Raw genomic sequence first — 17,749 nt, forward strand, 5'->3', positions numbered from 1 at the left:
AGTGGATAAAGACTGTTACCTGTTTTGGGCTCTGTAGAACCTCCTGTGTGGTTGTGGTAGCCAGGATGGCCCTATTGCTTCCAGGACTAAGTTGTAAAGTCATGGAAAGGCCTGTAACCAGTTGGACCCCCAACTCTGAAATGGTCACTTTGTCATCCAAGACTTTTATAGTTGTCTTAGCCAAGATTGTGTCAGAGAGCGGAGAAAACACCTGTAACAGAACAAAAGAGACAGCCAATTATTTGGGGTATCTCCTTCTCAGGAACAGTTCAGTTTATAGGGTTAAAAGTTATCTCTATTAACAAATTCTGGGGGTTTTGACTTTATGCAGGAAAACGGTCTGTGTGGAGAGAAAAAGAGGCACTACCTTAGAACCCAACAGCTATCGTCTGATGACAATCCAGTCATCTCTCATCTCTCAATTCCATCTCAATTGAAACCACTCAAATTGCAAGTCAGATTGTAAACAATGACGAGGGGTGGAAAAGGAAGTCTTGGCCTGGAACTCCTTTATAGTCACACCTGAAGAAAGTCTGTTGCTCCCAGAGGCTGTACATTCAATAGACAATAGCTGATGGGTTCCAAGATTTGGTTGGAGTAGACTACACGATCTATCTAGGCTCTTGGTTGCTGCTTCTTGCTCTGGAATTGATCAGAGACTATTCAGGCCATGGATAATCCATGCAGTATTTCAGTTCATTACCTGAACGCTGGTAGTCCCAGGGTCTCGCCCCGACAGCACTCTTCCTGCCTGCAGTCTTGCTACTCGAGGGTCCTCCACCTTCATGAAGTATCGAACCAACCTTGTGACATCCACCTGCCAATCAGAGCCCAGAAAGTAGGCCTTGGGATCCCGAGGGTCTGCCTGCTCTGCCATGAAGTGAGTTAGCACCCGCACCAGGGCGTGCTGAAACTGCAGCATGCAGCCCTTCCCCTTCCTGTCATCTTCTTCACTGTTCCAGCCAGCTCTGGGCACAAAAAACACACATGCAGGTCACACCTGTCACACAGTAAATGTTGTGACCTGCTACACTCTAATCACTCAACCCCTTTCTCTTTGCTTGATTGGATCACATTGAGATATTACAGTACATTATGTAATGGAATCAAAACCTTAAATCCTTGGAGAGATATGATTTGGATTTTAATGGGCTAAAGAACCTGTCTAGAAATCCCATTTAGACATCAAATAAGAGCAGGTTTTCTGTTAAAACAAACAGTTGGTATGTGTGTCCCACCTTTTCGAGGTTAGTATGGGGACCCTCCAGCTTTTGATCTGGCTCAGCTCCGTGTCTGACACCTCGATCTGGAGAGGGAGTCGGGGCATCCACACGTTCAGTTCCAGCTGCGCACTCAGGTAGCTGTAGGTAAAGTTCACCATCATCTTCACCTTGCCCTTCGTCTCTTTGCCATTCACGAAAACATAGTCGCATCTGTCTGACACCTGGGTTGAAGAAAATACATTATAAAGGCAACAATCCATCACAGGATGAATATCTTGTCATTTAAATGTCCCTGATAAGAAAAAGAACTTTGTCTAAGTACCCTCATGTAAATAATCTTTAACAAACTCAGAGTGAGACTGTCGTCAATGGGGGAGATGTTGCTCATCTAACCAATGACAAAAAATTATCAAACCTCTCATAAAAGTCACTGTTTTAACAAATAGGCCATTTGTACAACAACAAATGGCCTTGCAGCAGTTTTGCACTGCATGTGTTACCATAGTAATGTCATCCGACTGTAATAAACTACTGGGATGATCACCGGTCCGAAGCTTTAGGAAGAGGCTGCATTGCAATTTTATGTAAATCAACATATCATGTGGTGCAGTTCTGAACATCAGTCCTTCACAGCGTAGTGCATTCATTACGCCATAATTTCAAAGGTGACCTTGGCAAGTTTGGGCAACTGCTAAAAAATTGTCATGGACATTTTGAGACACGACTCAGGAGGTTTTTCCTTGGTCCTTTCGACAGCCGCTGCTTTAAACAAATTGGATAATTAACGCAGCATTGAAATTCAGTCACCAGCCCCTGAAGTGCGCGGGGGAGTAGAGGGGAAAAACGGTGACTTTGACAGATAGCCTTAGGAGCAGTACGAATAGCAAATACAATCCCGCTCTCATTCGTGTGAACCCAACAGTTAGCTAGAAGATGAGCTGTCACGGAGACGCGCTATTTTGGGGAGAATCTTGTGTCATCATTGCATCCGAGCGTCAGTCATGACTCGAGCTTAAACTTTGGAATGACCACAACATTATGTGTCATCATCGCTGCTCACGGAGATGCCCTGGCACATAAACCTCTGCTTGATTTATCAATTTACAATATATAGCGCTATGAAGCCCTTGAACAGTTGTTATGGAAAATTTCTAATGCACGCATAAAACGATTTTTGGTTCCAGTAAAGTCATGTAGAGCGCTCATATTTTCATTTGAGTGTTGAGGCAGTCAACCACTCATCTGTGATCTAACACACTTCCAAGAAAACCACTGAACTTCTATGAGCTGTGTTCAAATAATATACTGAAGCATCAGTTAAAAGGGAATGCCATTTTAATGTGTCATCCGCCCACTCATCCTAGTCACAATCTCATCCCGCAGCCAAGAATATCCCTCAGTGATTTTGGTGTCAAAACAGATATTTATTTAAAGTGGGATTTGACTTTCATCACTGGGCAGTGTTAGACGGGCACAAATTAAAAATGCTGAAATGCACGCTTCACTAACACAACTGTGACTGTCGTTTCTCTGTGCAAATAATACAAGTTAAATAAGTTTTAATGAGTTTGCTGAATTAATAAATCTATTGCAGAGGGGCAGATTTAGTTCAGGCGTTACGCAGAGTTCAGACTTGTAAATCCGTCAAATTGCAATGGCACGCCATAAACTATGACGATTAATCAACTAAGTAGACGTCTATGAACAATATGTCCCTGCTTATCATGTTCAAGTGTCAATCATTCAACCCTGGCCTGACAAAGCGAGCGCCTGAGCACGTATAATGTCTCTAAAAAAAAAACCTTTCCATCACGGCAGATTAGACTTTTGTTTTTGCTTCCGTTTTGTCACATGAGCTATCCATTTCCAGATAAATCCTTCTTTCCACATATATCGCTCGCAGATTTGTTACTCTTCAGGCACACCAGAAGAGAAAAGATATCTTAGTCAAGCTGCCTGTTAGACTAAGAAGATTAAATGGAATATATGTGAGCGAAGCTGCTCTCCGGTCAGCAAATACACTGAGAGCTACAGTAAGCTCAGAACAACAGCAAAGACGGCTACATTACAAGGTTGGAAAGAATGATTTAGGCCGCGTCAAGCCTCCTCATATCCTCGTGTAATCCTGCTTTTCTTATAACTGACACCCATCTGCACTTAATACATGTGCGCTTACTGTGTATACTGTACTGCGGATCTCCTCCCAGAAACAACGCTCTGAGCAGAACACAACATTGAATTATCGTCTAAGACATGTGTTGTTCACTAAACCTGCTTTTGGGGACACATTTGACCAGCAGAAAAACATATTAGAGGGCTGAAATCCACTGAATATCTTTATCCTTTGTTTACAATTCCACTTTACCCTTGAGTAAATACATTCACAGCCTCTGACCTCAGAGGCCAGAGGGTTGACTAACAATTTCATTAGTAAACAAAGCCGGCTTTTGGCAGTCAGCCGTGCAAAGGTTTGCAGGATAAAAGGGACAAGTCACAGGATGGGAGCGCAGTGGTGGACTGTGAGGTCGTTTCTGATGAGCGCTGTAGCTCAGCGGCGGTTCATCTTTGGGGTGATTGATGGGCCATGTTGTTCGAGCTCGGCTAATAGTTTGTTTTACCATGTGGAAAAGAGACAGAGAGCAGAGGTGACTTTGGTACAACTTATTTGTCCGCATCTGTCCTTACCGTCATATTTAAACCCCTCCTCCCCAACCCTGCCCCTGTGGACAGAGTTGGGGAGGAGGGATTTAATTTAACTAGAAGTTCAACAAAAATTTGTACTGACCTGCTGGTTTTGCCAATTTTTGTGTCGTTAATTACTGAAACTAAAAATAGAGGTATGGTCATCATGGATAAACCTAAGTAGGTAGTGAATGTGTTTTTCTTTGCTGTATTAATTGTAGTGTTTTGATTCAAAATCCAGATTTATTTACAACAAAATAAAAAATTGCTGTTTTGTCCTTGTAAAAATTCCAGAAGGAATTGTTTGTTTGGGATTTGTTTTTTATTGTTTTGAATCTGAATTTATGACACAAACATTGAATATGAGGTGAAAATGTGTCCTAATTATTGCCTATTTTAAGAGTTTTATTGAGAGTCTGAATCTGAAACTTTCAGCAGAACAAGCTCTGATCTTGAAGTTAGGCAGGTTGCAGTCAGTTTAGATGAGTTATACCTGCCTTGAGTAGTGATTGGTATATGGTCCTTGTTAGGCTTTGCTTATAAACCCTGTGCATTGCCTCTTTCACTGCCTGTCAGCACCTGTGTCCGATCGCACTTGAAGCTGTTTGTTGGCATTTAACTGGCAAATTTGCCGCTTTTCAACCTCCTATCATATTTTTATGTGGAGCTAATGCTATTATGGTACAACAAAAATACAATTTCACTCTGTGCCTTTGAAGGATGTTATCCGCTTCTCTGGAAAACCTCTGCCAGACTACGTAAAACGCGTCATCTGGCGGACGCCAAGGAGCTTGCTAAACTACACTTCCTCAATCCAGGAAGATCACCTGCAGCAATCAATGTCCTTGACTGGACGGTGAGTATTTCACTCCAACGTCTCGTTTCCTCTGGCTCTTCTTCAGTCAGGTACAATGCAGGTGAACAACACGATGCTCTGTTTTTGTTTTGTTTGTAGATATATTTGGTAGGATTCTATAGGGGGGAAATCACTAAAGGATTGCACGGCTTTTGTACGCGCAGCAGAGTGTGTTGTTGAACGCTCTTGGCCAGGACTTTCTTGTAAAAGAGATTTTGTATCCAATGGGTTTATTCCTGGTAAAACAAAGGTTAAATAAAAATAATCTGTAGCTTGTAAAGCTTTGATTTCAAAGTTGCTTCACCAACAGGCGCCTATTTGAAACAGACACGAGTGTCATCTAGAGAAGACACGAACATCTCACATTCTTCCACTGATTGATGCTGAACTCATTTTTGTACGAGCAGGGATAGAACGTTTTCGCACAATGCTTCTGCATCACACGCGACCAAGGTTGAATAAAAAACTATTTAAAAAGAATTCCGAGCAATTTCGCCTTTAACGTTTCAATGAAGTTTATTTCAGTGTAGTCATCACACTGTGAATGCGTGAACCCCTACATTTTTAATTGATCTATCAGAAGGTTATTTGTCCCTCTGCAGAAGTATGTAACAAGAATCGGGTGGGGGATTAATCCTACCTTGAGTACATCTTCATCAGTGGAGCTACAGTCTGTGTAGTCAGACACGTCAGTGACCAGTCCGTCTTCTTCCACGGCGACAGCCCTCACAGGCATCACCACCTTCTTCCCTGTCAGAACCGCTGTGTTCAGGATCTCTGTGTCCTGCAGAGAGGTCAGGGGAATCAGCCAGTCGTTACATATTGCTTACTTCCATAGCAAAGCCAAGTACCTTTGTAAATTTGATATTGTAGACATTAGTCATGTTTTTGAATGTAGTGCATACAGGTCTTTGGTGAATGAAAGCAAGAAGATAAAGGTCACAGCGTGTCATCTCAGTTTAAACATGATCATAAAACTACAGCCATGGACCTGGACTAAAAGTAATCTCTCCAGACATGAAGTACATCCTGGTCTTTAATGCTCAGTGTGTTATTAAATGCAGCAGCTGTGGCAGGTAGACTAGATGAGTCGACCACCAATCATCATGGTTTGTTGTTCGATCCCTGGGCCTCTGAGTCCAATGTCAAAGTGACCTTGAGAAAGACACAGAGACCCAGTAGTTCAGGACGGCCTGCTCCTGGCAAGGCAGGTGGCTTCCATTAGTATGTAAATGCAGTCCATGTACTGTCTCATAAATGGTTCTTCTTGTTCTATGTATTAATGTAAGGTAGAGGTGGTTTGTTAACTCTGTGTGTGTGTGTGTGTGTGTGTGTGTGTGTGTGTGTGTGTTCGTACTGACATGCTGTGTGCATGCATGGATAATCAAGGCATGTAATCTGAAGCAGATGGATATGTGTCCACACACACTGTTCTAAATGAACTTGAAATAATGGAGTATCGTGTGTCTAAATCAGTTTGAGAGCAGTGGAGCGCTGCCCGGTCAAGTGCTGTGAGTGATCACTTGAATCTAATTTAAAGAGACACTTGGTCACTCTGAGCACCAAAATGAAGCAGATGGGTAAGAGTCCATCTCGACTGTAAAAACGGCTTTAAATGAGGCTGAAATAACTGAATATCACTTCTTTTAATTGCCATTACAATATAGTTAAAAATACCGATCCGAAGCCTGTGTCAGCAAGGCGGCTGCCATTATAAAAGAAGTATTGAGCTGCTGCACTTGCTGGAGTTCATAGAGCAAGTGAAGGAGTGATCAGTCATGATAATGTCCCCTCCAGCCAGCCATCAAATCTCCTCATGTTTGGCCCTTTGCCTGAGGTCGCCTTCTAATCCACGAGAGAGATGAACCATGTCAAATTCACAAATCAGAACACTGTGGCATATCCTCATAACTTAAAGCACCCTGGTACCGTAATGATGGGAGAGCGGCACTGAGAGAGAGGCACTGTGAAATAAAAGTTACCTTACACCGCAGAGGTTAACATTCAGTATAATACTTCTTAACTTTTAATCACATATTTCATTCGTTGTAAACATACTAGAAGCTGAAAAACGTCAGTCATGTAACCGTTTGACATTGCTTTATGACTCTCCTGCAGACAATGGTGCGCTATTAAGCCATTGCCCCACTGGTGACACAATGCTCTGATTCAATATTATAATTCAAAGTGGTGTAAACTCTTGTGTAATGTTCTGTATTTAGTAGTGCAGATTATATCATGGATTAATTATAGAGGTAGCATGATAAAGAGGCCGCCGGCACCAAAATAGAAGCACATGAAGCAGCTGTTTGGAGGAGAGGATGACCACATATTGCACGGCAGAACAGCACAGAAGAGAGACATCAGCTAGCTGACAGTCAACAACACAAGGTCACACTCTGCTCAAAATAGAACCCATTTAGCCTAGTAAACAACCCAAAGCATATCCAGCTCTCCGTGTACGCAAACCAGACAGGAATGGATCCGAGCAAAGTGCGTTTTATGATAAAATTCACGCACCAGCGCTCAAAGGATACGGTCCAAGTGTTGGGATTATTGGAAAACACTGCTGTCAGTAACGTCCATGCAGGTTTTAGTAATGATTAGGTGTGACAGCTAACTCACCATGACAAGAGGAGCCAGGCCGACAAAGTCTCTCTGAGTGGTGTAGATCCTCATGGCTCCTTCAGTCTTGGCCACATTTTTGGAGTCGGATGGGAGCTCCAGCTTCCATATGATGACCTGACTGTCGAGAGGACTGCTCAGCTCCTCTACTTCAAAGTCCATCTGAAGCACCTCCAGCAGACTGCTCTCAAGCCTGAACGGAAAAAACATCGGTTAGAAAGAGACACATGCATACAAACCCATCTATAATTCCAATTCAACCACTGCTGTGTCTTTCGAGTGCAGGTCTTACTGCACTTTTCCATTCTTATATTCTATTATTAATCTTATAAATTGGTGCAAGAAGTGCAACTGTGAGCGATTCCTTCCAGCTTCTTCATAATGCAAATTATCACCAGAAAAACAGAATTTTTCCATCACAGCCACAGACACTTAACATGATTATGTCACCATTGGGGTTTGCAATTCTCTCTCCACACATTAAATACCTGCAGAGATAATCACGTCTGAATGAAGAGGCACTGATTATAGCGCAGTGTATCCTGCACCTCGGCATGTGGCTCATTGTTCTCTGTACAGGGGGACGAGTCAGTGCAGATCAGAATCTGCATTGGGTAGTTTAGCCCAAAGGACAGCACAACAAATGGGCTTTTGTTTCATTGTGTGAAGATGGCACACTTTGCATTAGGATTTAAACGAATTATTTGTTGAATATCATTGAACAAGACCAGGAGGTTACGGTCATGTTAGAGGCTATGTGAGGCTAAACAGTGCTCTCTGAATGCTAATTCCAACATGCTAACACCTTTAGCATGGAATCCCATGTTGTTTAGTTTCCTTTAGGCCCTCATCTCTTTAGTTACACAACATCATCACAACACATCCATTTTCATCCGCTTATACGGGTCGGGTCGGACTAAGCAAGTTAGCCCAGACGCCCCTTTCTCTAGAAAGATTATCCAGCTCTTCCTGGGGGATCCCGAGGCGTTGTCAGGTTTCCTCCCAGTTGGATGGGCCGGGAAAACCTCCAACGGGAGGTGCCCAGGAGTCATCCTAATTAGATGCCCGAACCACGTCAACTGGCTCCTTTTGATGCGAAGGAGTAGCGGCTCCACTCCGAGCTCCATCCGGATGTCTGAGCTGCTTACCCTATCTCTAAGCCTGAGCTCAGCCACCCTTTCGGAGGAAACTCATTGCAGCTGCTCGTATCGGCGAGCTCATTCTTTTGGTCACTACCCAAAGCTCATGACCATAGGTGAGGGATGGAACATAAACCAACTGGTAAATTGAGGGCTTCGCCTTCAGGCTCAGCTCCCTCTTCACCACGACGTTCCAGTACAACTCCCACAATACTGTTGACGCGTCACCAATCCGTCTGTCAATCTCACGTATCCAGGATACTTGAACTCCTTCGTTTGGGGCAGTACTCACATTGGAAATAGTTTGAAATTTTTAGTGCAGCAGCAGAACGTCTCGGCTCCGACCTCATCACTCCTCGAAGATTTATTTTACATGCAGAAATTTGATGAGTGCTGAGATAATATCTAACATTGACCTCATACTATTACGTTTTGCTTGTCATGCAAAATCACTTTAACCAATAACCTTAGTTATATACGAAAGTATGACATGTTTACTTTGCTGCTGTGACATATTGACAGCAAAAGCATCAGTAAGACCACTTTTACTTTGTGATATAAAGGCAGCACGTCCATCTATCCATCCATTATCTATACCGCTTATCCTGTTCAGGGTCACAGGGGGGTCGGGGCTGGAGCCAATCCCAGCTGTCGTTGGGCGAGAGGCGGGGCACACCGTGCACTGGTCGCCAGTCAATCACAGGGCTGACACATAGAGACAGACAACCTTTCACGCTCACACTCACAATTTTCGAGTCACCAATGAACCTAACGAGCATGTCTTTGGACCATGGGAGGGAGCCGGAGTACCCGGAGGTAACCCACGCATGCACGGGGAGAACACGCAAACTCCACACAGAAAGGCCTGCTAACCACTGCACCAGTGTGTAGTCCTAATGCAGCATGTATTATATATGATTATTATATTATATTATTATATAGGCTGCAGTGAACAGTAGACTGTGCACCACTGATTTATGGATAAAGGATTAATATTTAGAAAACTGTCGTTGCTGCTGAGATGAAAAGTAGAATTTGACCCGGTTAAGATCGAGACTGGATTTTTGGAGATTTCCAGCTTAAAATTCATAATGAGATTTTAACAGTTTGGCTGCTTGGATGAAAACTGTAGAGCTTTCTTGGGTTAAGGATGAGATCCCAGTAGTTGCAACAAGACCCAATCCTCCTTTTTTCTAACTGTATAGAGGGCTTTGCATCTCCGATTATTTTCACAAACTGAAACAAAAGAAGGGATGAGGCTGAATTTGCCTTTCTTGCTAGTAAATAAAAAGGTGGTCCAAGGACAGCATCCTTCTGCATACACAACACAGCATAAGCCTTTGTAACTTATAATGGCCTCACTGATGCCAGCGAGAACAGAGTGTCCCAGCCATGGATTCAATTTTCTCCCATGGCCCAAGTTAGCATCCTTTCCTGGCACTGTATTGAACTATAGCAAAGATATATTGGTCGACTAAAAATGCAATAAGCATGCACACACACACACGGACATTATCAGACGGTGTGCATCTGTGTGTGCATGTTATAAATATCTGTGTCAGAGCTGAGCAGATGAACAATAAGTCCTGTTTGCTGCATGGAAATGACCTCTGAAGCCTCACACACCAGCCGCTCTGCTGCATTAAAGCAACAACAATTGGAGAAAGTGCAAATCATATTTTGTTAATCCTCCACTAAGTTCCAAACTCAACAACAAAAGCACACAAAAGTCCCCTCTCTGTGTCCTCCTCTCACTCAGTGCTCCATTATATGCGCCATTATTTGGGACAAGACAGAGGTTTAGCGTAATTGAATAATCTTAACATATTGCTCAGAGACCTGAGATTAAAAGATAATAACAATTCTGGACAAATATCAAAACAAGATATGCTTGACTCACGAAAGCGTGCATATATCCCCTTAAGTATGCATTAACACAGATATGCGTAAGATAGAGGATGCTGCTGTTATTTACGGCCTCAGTCATTCTTGTGAAGCTTGCAGGGGAACGGCAACTTGTTTACAGCCGGCAGTATCATCGTGCTTTAATGCTAAAATCCAAACCAAGCTGCTGCAACAGAGGATAATAAAGCTTTAATGTACAGACACAGCAAATACTTTTAGTGCTCGCTAAAGCCAGTAAGACAAAAAGTCCCAGAAATCCCCACAGTGGTGCGACAGTAGGCGCTCTCTGCAGGGGTGCTGCTGGTTTCATGACATTTTACAGAGGATTAGTGGAAATGACTGAGTGGAAGAATATGTTTACCCATAAAGAACTTGTGATAAACAATGTCATAATCCATACCAAATGGGGAAAACAACATAATGAGGTCAAACCAATAATAACAAGCATATATAAGGTCAGTGTTCTGGCTCTGCTTTAACGCATGCTGTGTGTATTGTTCAATGAAGAATCAGAGTCACACAAACCAACATGTTTGGCTTAAATATCCCTGCAAAGGATCCCCGCATCTTTTTTATAGTACGTTATATTCAAACAAGCTTCACTGAGAAATTCTATTCTATGTCTGCTTTTATTTTTTTCCTTCCTTATCCGGAGAAAGTTGGCTGCTTGCTCTTTTCCAGCTAGGCCATCCATTCACACACAGATTAGAGCTTCAGTTGTACAAGCATTTCTCGGAGCTGCTCAAGAGGCATAGCGTACTGTTCGAGCTCAGTCTCAATGGATACATTTTTTTGAGAGCACTGGCTCGATGCTGAAAATTATTAAAATGCAGTGCACAAATGACAACAGAAATTAGCTGTGTGTGAGTGTGTGAACATTTCAGTCACTCAGACAGTCGTGTAGCAGCATGGTGCTGTCAGTCTGTCAAGCGTTATTTTTTTCCAAATCCAGTTGTTAAAGGGCCAATTTGCCGATTTTCAACCTCAGTCCTCTCATGCTATTATGGGGAACTAATGCCATTATGGTGTGCCTTTAGAGGACGCTATCCGCTTCCTCAATGGGCCCTGGAAACCTCCGCCACACTATGTCAAAACGTCATCTGGCGGAGGCCACTTCCTCAATCTCGGATACCCGCCTCCAATGCCATGTCTGGTTCACAATCATCAGGTTTGAAATGTAGACTGCAGACCTGAAGAGTTTTGAGTTCTGAGCCTTTGCCTGCAGCGAAAATGGTAGTATTTCACTCCAGCGTCAAAAATATATCCTCAGTTGATCTCCATGTGTTCGTAACTTGTCTCGGACATGTTTGTTATCACGGATGGTAAAAAAGATAAACCACGACAGGACATTGTAAACGTTTGGCTTTTACAGGTGGATGCTACCGCGTCTTGTGTTAGTGTAAACCTTTACTGTGTTGGATAAGAAATGTTCCTTTTTTTACATGCTAACATTCTGCATGATAATGTATTGGCCTTTTATTTACAAGTGCTCCAGAACAGAGAGCAGGGAGAGGCAACATAGTGATAATAATTTGTACTAAACTTCATAAAAGTACTGATAAAAGACCTGCTCACATCTGAGCTACTATGTTCTCTAGTCATTTAGCCGTGACCCGGTACCCATCACTTATAACTCACTTACCCTCCAAAACTGGTTGTGCAAACTTAGTTTTTTATGTACGTACAGATTTATAGCAGTTCTGAACGTTTGTATTATAAGTACCTTAACCAGAACATGCCATAACATCTGTAGAAGTCATCTCGCTACCTTGCTAACTGCTAGTTAACCTCAACCTTGTTTATCCTCATGAAAGCCTGGCCAAGTTTTTCAGCTTTCTCCCAGGAGTATATTCCACAGAGGACTACGGAGGATTTCATTTACAATGTTACATTCCAGGTTGACCCTGATTCCCTTAACATAAGAAGTGTAATTGCCTTAATCTACCCAAACAGTGGCCTGTTATAGAACATTAAACATGCATAGGTTTAGGCACCAAAGCTTCTAGTTTTGGGAAATAAATATAAAGATTATACAAATATTAAGTCTATGTTGACAGTTTGTCTTATTGAGGACATGAACAGCTGTCTCCTGGGTGAAAGTCATGTGTTTGACCTATATAGACAAAGCACAACATGTCATACTCTAAAGCCCAGGCCCAGTGAAGGGGTAAACAGTCTGTGTCAAAAATCTACAACCATATGCTGAACACTGACAAAGCGACTCGCTAAAATCATCAGATTTCTGCATGTTCAAGGATCATTTTAGCGCACTGTGTCTACAAGAGACTAAAGGCTATACTGACAAAATCAATATTGACATTCTTGTTATTTTTCTTGACAAATGTGTCCCTCTGAATGCCTTCAAGTAAAACATTTGAAACTATGTGATCGAATTGACAGACACGCTTTAACCTTACAAAAACCCAAACCAGGCCTTGAATAGCTTAGTTTTAACTTTATACTGTCTTTAAACTGTCCCTCTCAAATGTCAGGACCCCACTGTTTTCTCATTCCTCCTGCTGATCAATCGTATCATTGCCTGTATCCACTTTTGTCCTCTTAAAATCCCAGTTCTTCTGTTTTGATGCTTGCAAAAAAAAAACTTTATTCTGGGTTCTTTACCCTGTTGGCAATCTCAAAACCCATCTGCTATCTTTTGAAGACGATAGAGCCTCTGGGAGGGATGGTCAACTTTTCAGGGCGTCTGGTGGAGCCAGCTGTTTGTGATAAGGGACTTCAGGCTATGACTTCCTTTTCCGAGAGTTGCGATTGTTTGTAGTCTGACTGGAAACTTGAGGAGCGAGAATGGAGTAGATGTTGAGAGGCGATATCAAAGAGGGGATCATTTCCTGCACTCGCATGCAGATGTCTGATTATAGAGATTTATAAATGCTAAATCTCATAGAGCCAGTGCCTAATGAAATGCTATTGGACGAGACTACTAGGACTACAAACAGGAGCCAGAACACTTCTGACCAAAATCGTGACACTTGCCTCAGATCAAGAAAGAGCATGTATTTATATGTAAAATCTGTTAGATGGCCATGTTGGTAGAACCTCTGACCACATAACAGTCATGGGGCACTTTTCTGTTCTTTGCTAGCAGAGGAAAGTGACGAAGAGAGACTATTGTAGTGCAACATCAATGGAGAGCAATGAGTGGTGTTCCCTTCTGACGTGGGTGGGACTTCATTGAGCTCTGTCTTTACTGGCTTTCTTAGCCAATCAGAGGACAGTTGTAGTAGCTTATTACACCGGGACAATGCATTACTCTACAGGGGGAAAAAATGACCTGTCTGTCAGTTAGCGACATCCAAATTGTCTATGCATATCCCTCGGGTACGAGTCCTAATGACTCTGATTATCCACTTTAAATTTGCATTATACTTTTTCACCAAACATTTTCTTACCTAGTGCCAGTGTTAGCTAGCAAATGTTAGCATGCAAGCTAAGAAGCTACATCCATCAATTTTCTATTCCACTTATCCTGGTCAGGGTCACCAGAGGGCTGGAGCTGATCCCAGCTGTCATTGGGCGAGAGGTGGGGTACACCCTGGACTGATCGCCAGTCAATCATAGGGCTGACACAAATAACACGCTTACACCTACGGGCAACTTAGAGTCAAAGAACCTAACGAGTGTGTCTTTGGACTGTTCGAGGAAGTCGGAGGACATTCAAACTCCACACAGAATGACCCACTATGTGCGAACCCAGATCTATACCAGGAGCCTTCTAGCTTTGAGGCGACAGCGCTAACTACTGCACCACCGTGAAGTCCTTAAGCTACATTTACTTAATAAAAATGAAGTGTTATCCCAAATATCTTGAGTCTTGATGACTGATCTGACCCTCTATCTACAGTCTGATAGAGGGTCAGACTCCATGAAAAGAAGTAACTTTGTTTACAAAAGGCGAATCTGTTGTTGGACTCTTTGTACACACAAAACTAAAATGCTCTACATGGTAAACATACCTGCTAACATGAGCATTGTTAGTGAGAGAATGTTGCCTTGCTAGTGTTTAGTATTTAGCTTAAAGAACTGCTGCGCCTCACAGAGCCGCTAGCGTAGCTCTAAGTAAGATACCTGTAGTTTCAAAGTTTGCCAGCAGGGCTTTCTGTCAGGGGAATATGTTTTTCACCCAGCAATACAGGACATACACAGTGTTAATGTCCAAATTGATTTTTTGTTATTGTTAGCATGCCCTGCTGGTGTTAGCATTTAGCTTTGAGTATAGCTGTGCCTCACAGAGCTGCTAGCTTAACTGTAAGTTGAATACTTACAAGTAGAACTGTAGTTTTTTGCCTCTATTACATTGTTCCATTAGCTGCATTGCCTACATTGTATAAAATAATTGAAAAGTTGTGTAGTTTAAGGCGACTGTGGCGGCAGCAGGGTAAGACACCTTCATGCCTCACAGAGACGGGCGACAGTCCTTTTCCCTGTTTTTAAGCAAGGTGTCTTTAATCTCGGTAAGGACCACGCTTATGTGACTCAACTCAACTCACCTGAGTTTAATGACAGAAAGCCGCACTCGGTTGAACTTAAAAGCACATCTAAGATAAGCTGCTTGTTAGGGAAAAGGGTGTTGCCCCGTTTAATGGGGTTATCAGGCAGGTTAAGGACTCCTCGTGTGCCCAAAGAGCCGAGTTTGATCAGAAAAACCTGCAGGTGTCTCGTAATTAGCTTTAGAGTTGTTCTCGTAAAGGGCTCACGACAGTTTGGATATAACTACATTCCCTGCTTGCCAGTTTTAATGCTAAAATAAACTGCAAACTACAAATGCATGGATGTGTTTGGATAGTAAAGTTTAGAAATGATTAAAGCGCAGAGGAGAAGTGGGCTGTAAAGGAAAAAAGCCATATCTTGGCAGCTTTAGAGGCTCACGTGCAGCCAACTTGTGCTTAGAAAGTTTTAAAGACGTCCTCCCAGGACACAACACTTTACCTCTGCAGTAAGCCGTTTTGGGTCTTGTGCTGTACAGATGGCACGACTTTTACTCCACAGGTGCACACACAAATGCTGATTCGCTTTGCAGGACGTGCATTACAACAACAGTGCCACTTTTAACAGCTAGAGATCTGGCGAACAACAGTACATGAAATATCCCCCCTGGATCTGTAGAGTGATATTTCTCCCCTCTAACAACAGCAATTTAAGCTTATAAATATGTGAAAGCGGCAACACAATAGATACAAACATGTAGGTGGCATTCAATGTCATGTAGAGTAATGCAAAGAGAGCAGACTTGCCTTTTCCCAGGTATGGGGGCCTTCCTCTGACAGATAACAGCGATGGCTCCATCTGCACCCATATCCAGAGTGATGTCCCACAGTAAAGAGTTACTGGGTGTCGCTGTTCGAAAGGTCACGCCTTTCTTTACTGTCGCTCTGCGAAAAGTCAAATAGGAAAAGGTCAAGAATGTGGTAAAGGGGAAATGTCTCATATGAACAACCGGAGAAATTCAGTTATTTTTACAGTTTAAGTGGAATAAAATTAGCCAAAAATATACGTATAGACCACTTTTTTAGCTTAATTTCTCAGCACATGTCTTATGATTAATCGTGTCATAATTATTGTCCAGGTTATCACAACAAATCCAGGATTTCCGCAACAAGAATCTTCATGTTTTTTTACATAGAACTGTTTTTTTTATACTCAGAGGAGCAATCGATTACGACCAAACAAAAAGTGAAGGGAATTATTAAAGAAAATGTCAGAAACCACTGATGTAGTACCACCCATACTCCACCCCCTTAATCACCCTCATTCCCTTGTGCATATGAAACAATGTTCTTCCTGTTTATCCTTACATGCACTCATTATTTAAACAGAACAAATGGATCATTAGTTTCCTCGGCCTCTAATTTGCAAGTGAAAGCATTACGCAGCCGAACATGTCGACCATCCCGGTGGGCTTCCTCAGCGTAAGCAGCTTGCAGTGGGTCAGATGTTAATGAGATATTCCTATGCAAGAATAGGGATTGAGTGAAACCAAAGGAAGCACACATGTAAAAATCTGTTCCTCTGCTGCAACAATACTAATGATCTATATGTCGGACTACTCTCCCAAATATAAGCTCTGATAAGCCTGCGTGAATGTTCAGCGACGACAAGTCGTGTCAAATAGTTCTGAACAGCATCCTCGTGTAATTCTTCGCTTTTCATCTGCATGCAAAGCTGTGCGGTTTATCACTGAATCTGTGAGATAAACAGTTGAGCGCATTATGAGTCTCGGAGGAGGTGTAATCTATGAGCAACAGCAATCTGAGTTCTTCTCCTGCTTTTGGGCAGGGGGGGAGTTTGACTCCAAAAGGAGGCATGAGGAGACAAATGCAAAATGTACTAATTGAAGTATTTAACATGACCTCTTAATAGATTTGCGCTGAGTTTTGGCTGCATATTTTGCACATTTGTCCTGCGTGCATTAGCGAGCACTTGTTTCTGCAAACATCTGCACGTTCAAAATGAAATCTGGAGGGAAAATCTCAAGAGGCAACAGTTGGCATGAGAGGCCTCCCTTGTAACCCATTTGTCAGAAATAATCGCTCGACTATTAAAAACGGGATGACCGAGTAGAGTCTATATTGTTGACCCATCGTGACCCGGGAGACTGCGGATTTACGTCTGTGTCAGCTGGGGCAAACAGCAGCTGTTACATGTGATCCGCACAGGTTCAACCAGAGAGCAGGGGGCTAAAGGTGAAATGTTCTGCTGCTGTGACCGTCTGGAGAACAAAAGCTGCAGGTCTTTTTTTCTTCATGGGCGCACACGACACAGGTAGAGTTACAGTCAGTGGACACTTAAGTATTATTTACCATAAAGACTCTGACCTCTTACTCTCTCTCTCGCTTAAATCACTCAGGCATTACAAATTGAGAAATCACTTTTTGCCCTGAGCGGCTCTTGTCAAATTAAGCACAAAAAGGAGCGAAACGCTGTAGGTGTTGCTTGTTCTCAGTGTTAGTGAAGGAGGTAGAGCCCCTCTGCATCAGATTGTAGGAAGAGAGGAGGGGAGCCAGTCCGTTGTTATCAGTCAGACGGTTCCCAGGAGGCAGCAAAGCCCAACATCACAGCAGCCTAACACGCAGTGAGTTAAATGAGAAATACATGTGGGTCAGCCTGTGATTGTGACTGTTTCAATTTGCAACATGCAAGCAGCTTCAGTTTTCATGGTGGGGGGAGAAGGTATTTAGACCTTTATGTTTGTATCCTGTGCAGGAACCTCACCGGCCCTTCTGACCAGTCTGTTCAGTCTCTTCCTGTCCCTCTCTAAGCTCCCTCCTCCCCAGCAGACCACTGCATAAAAGACTGCAGAC

General features: G+C 42.8%; 1 protein-coding gene across 1 annotated transcript in view; it reads right to left on the reverse strand.

The window, feature by feature from the left end:
- Positions 1–17,749, reverse strand: part of LOC138610454 (transmembrane protein 132D) — a 35,486-nt gene that overhangs the window by 1,871 nt on the left and 15,866 nt on the right. Inside the window, exons 3-8 of the mRNA XM_069683216.1 lie at positions 15,683–15,820; positions 7,387–7,579; positions 5,402–5,545; positions 1,239–1,444; positions 704–968; positions 20–211 (exon numbers count right to left, since the gene is read on the reverse strand). Coding sequence (XP_069539317.1) covers positions 20–211; positions 704–968; positions 1,239–1,444; positions 5,402–5,545; positions 7,387–7,579; positions 15,683–15,820 — 1,138 coding nt within the window. The remainder of the gene's footprint in view (positions 1–19; positions 212–703; positions 969–1,238; positions 1,445–5,401; positions 5,546–7,386; positions 7,580–15,682; positions 15,821–17,749) is intronic.

This window comes from Semicossyphus pulcher, unplaced genomic scaffold (assembly GCF_022749685.1).
Source record: "Semicossyphus pulcher isolate SPU_LCO1_2020_fin unplaced genomic scaffold, fSemPul1.0.p SCAF_6, whole genome shotgun sequence".
Classification (NCBI taxonomy): Eukaryota; Metazoa; Chordata; class Actinopteri; order Labriformes; family Labridae; genus Semicossyphus; species Semicossyphus pulcher.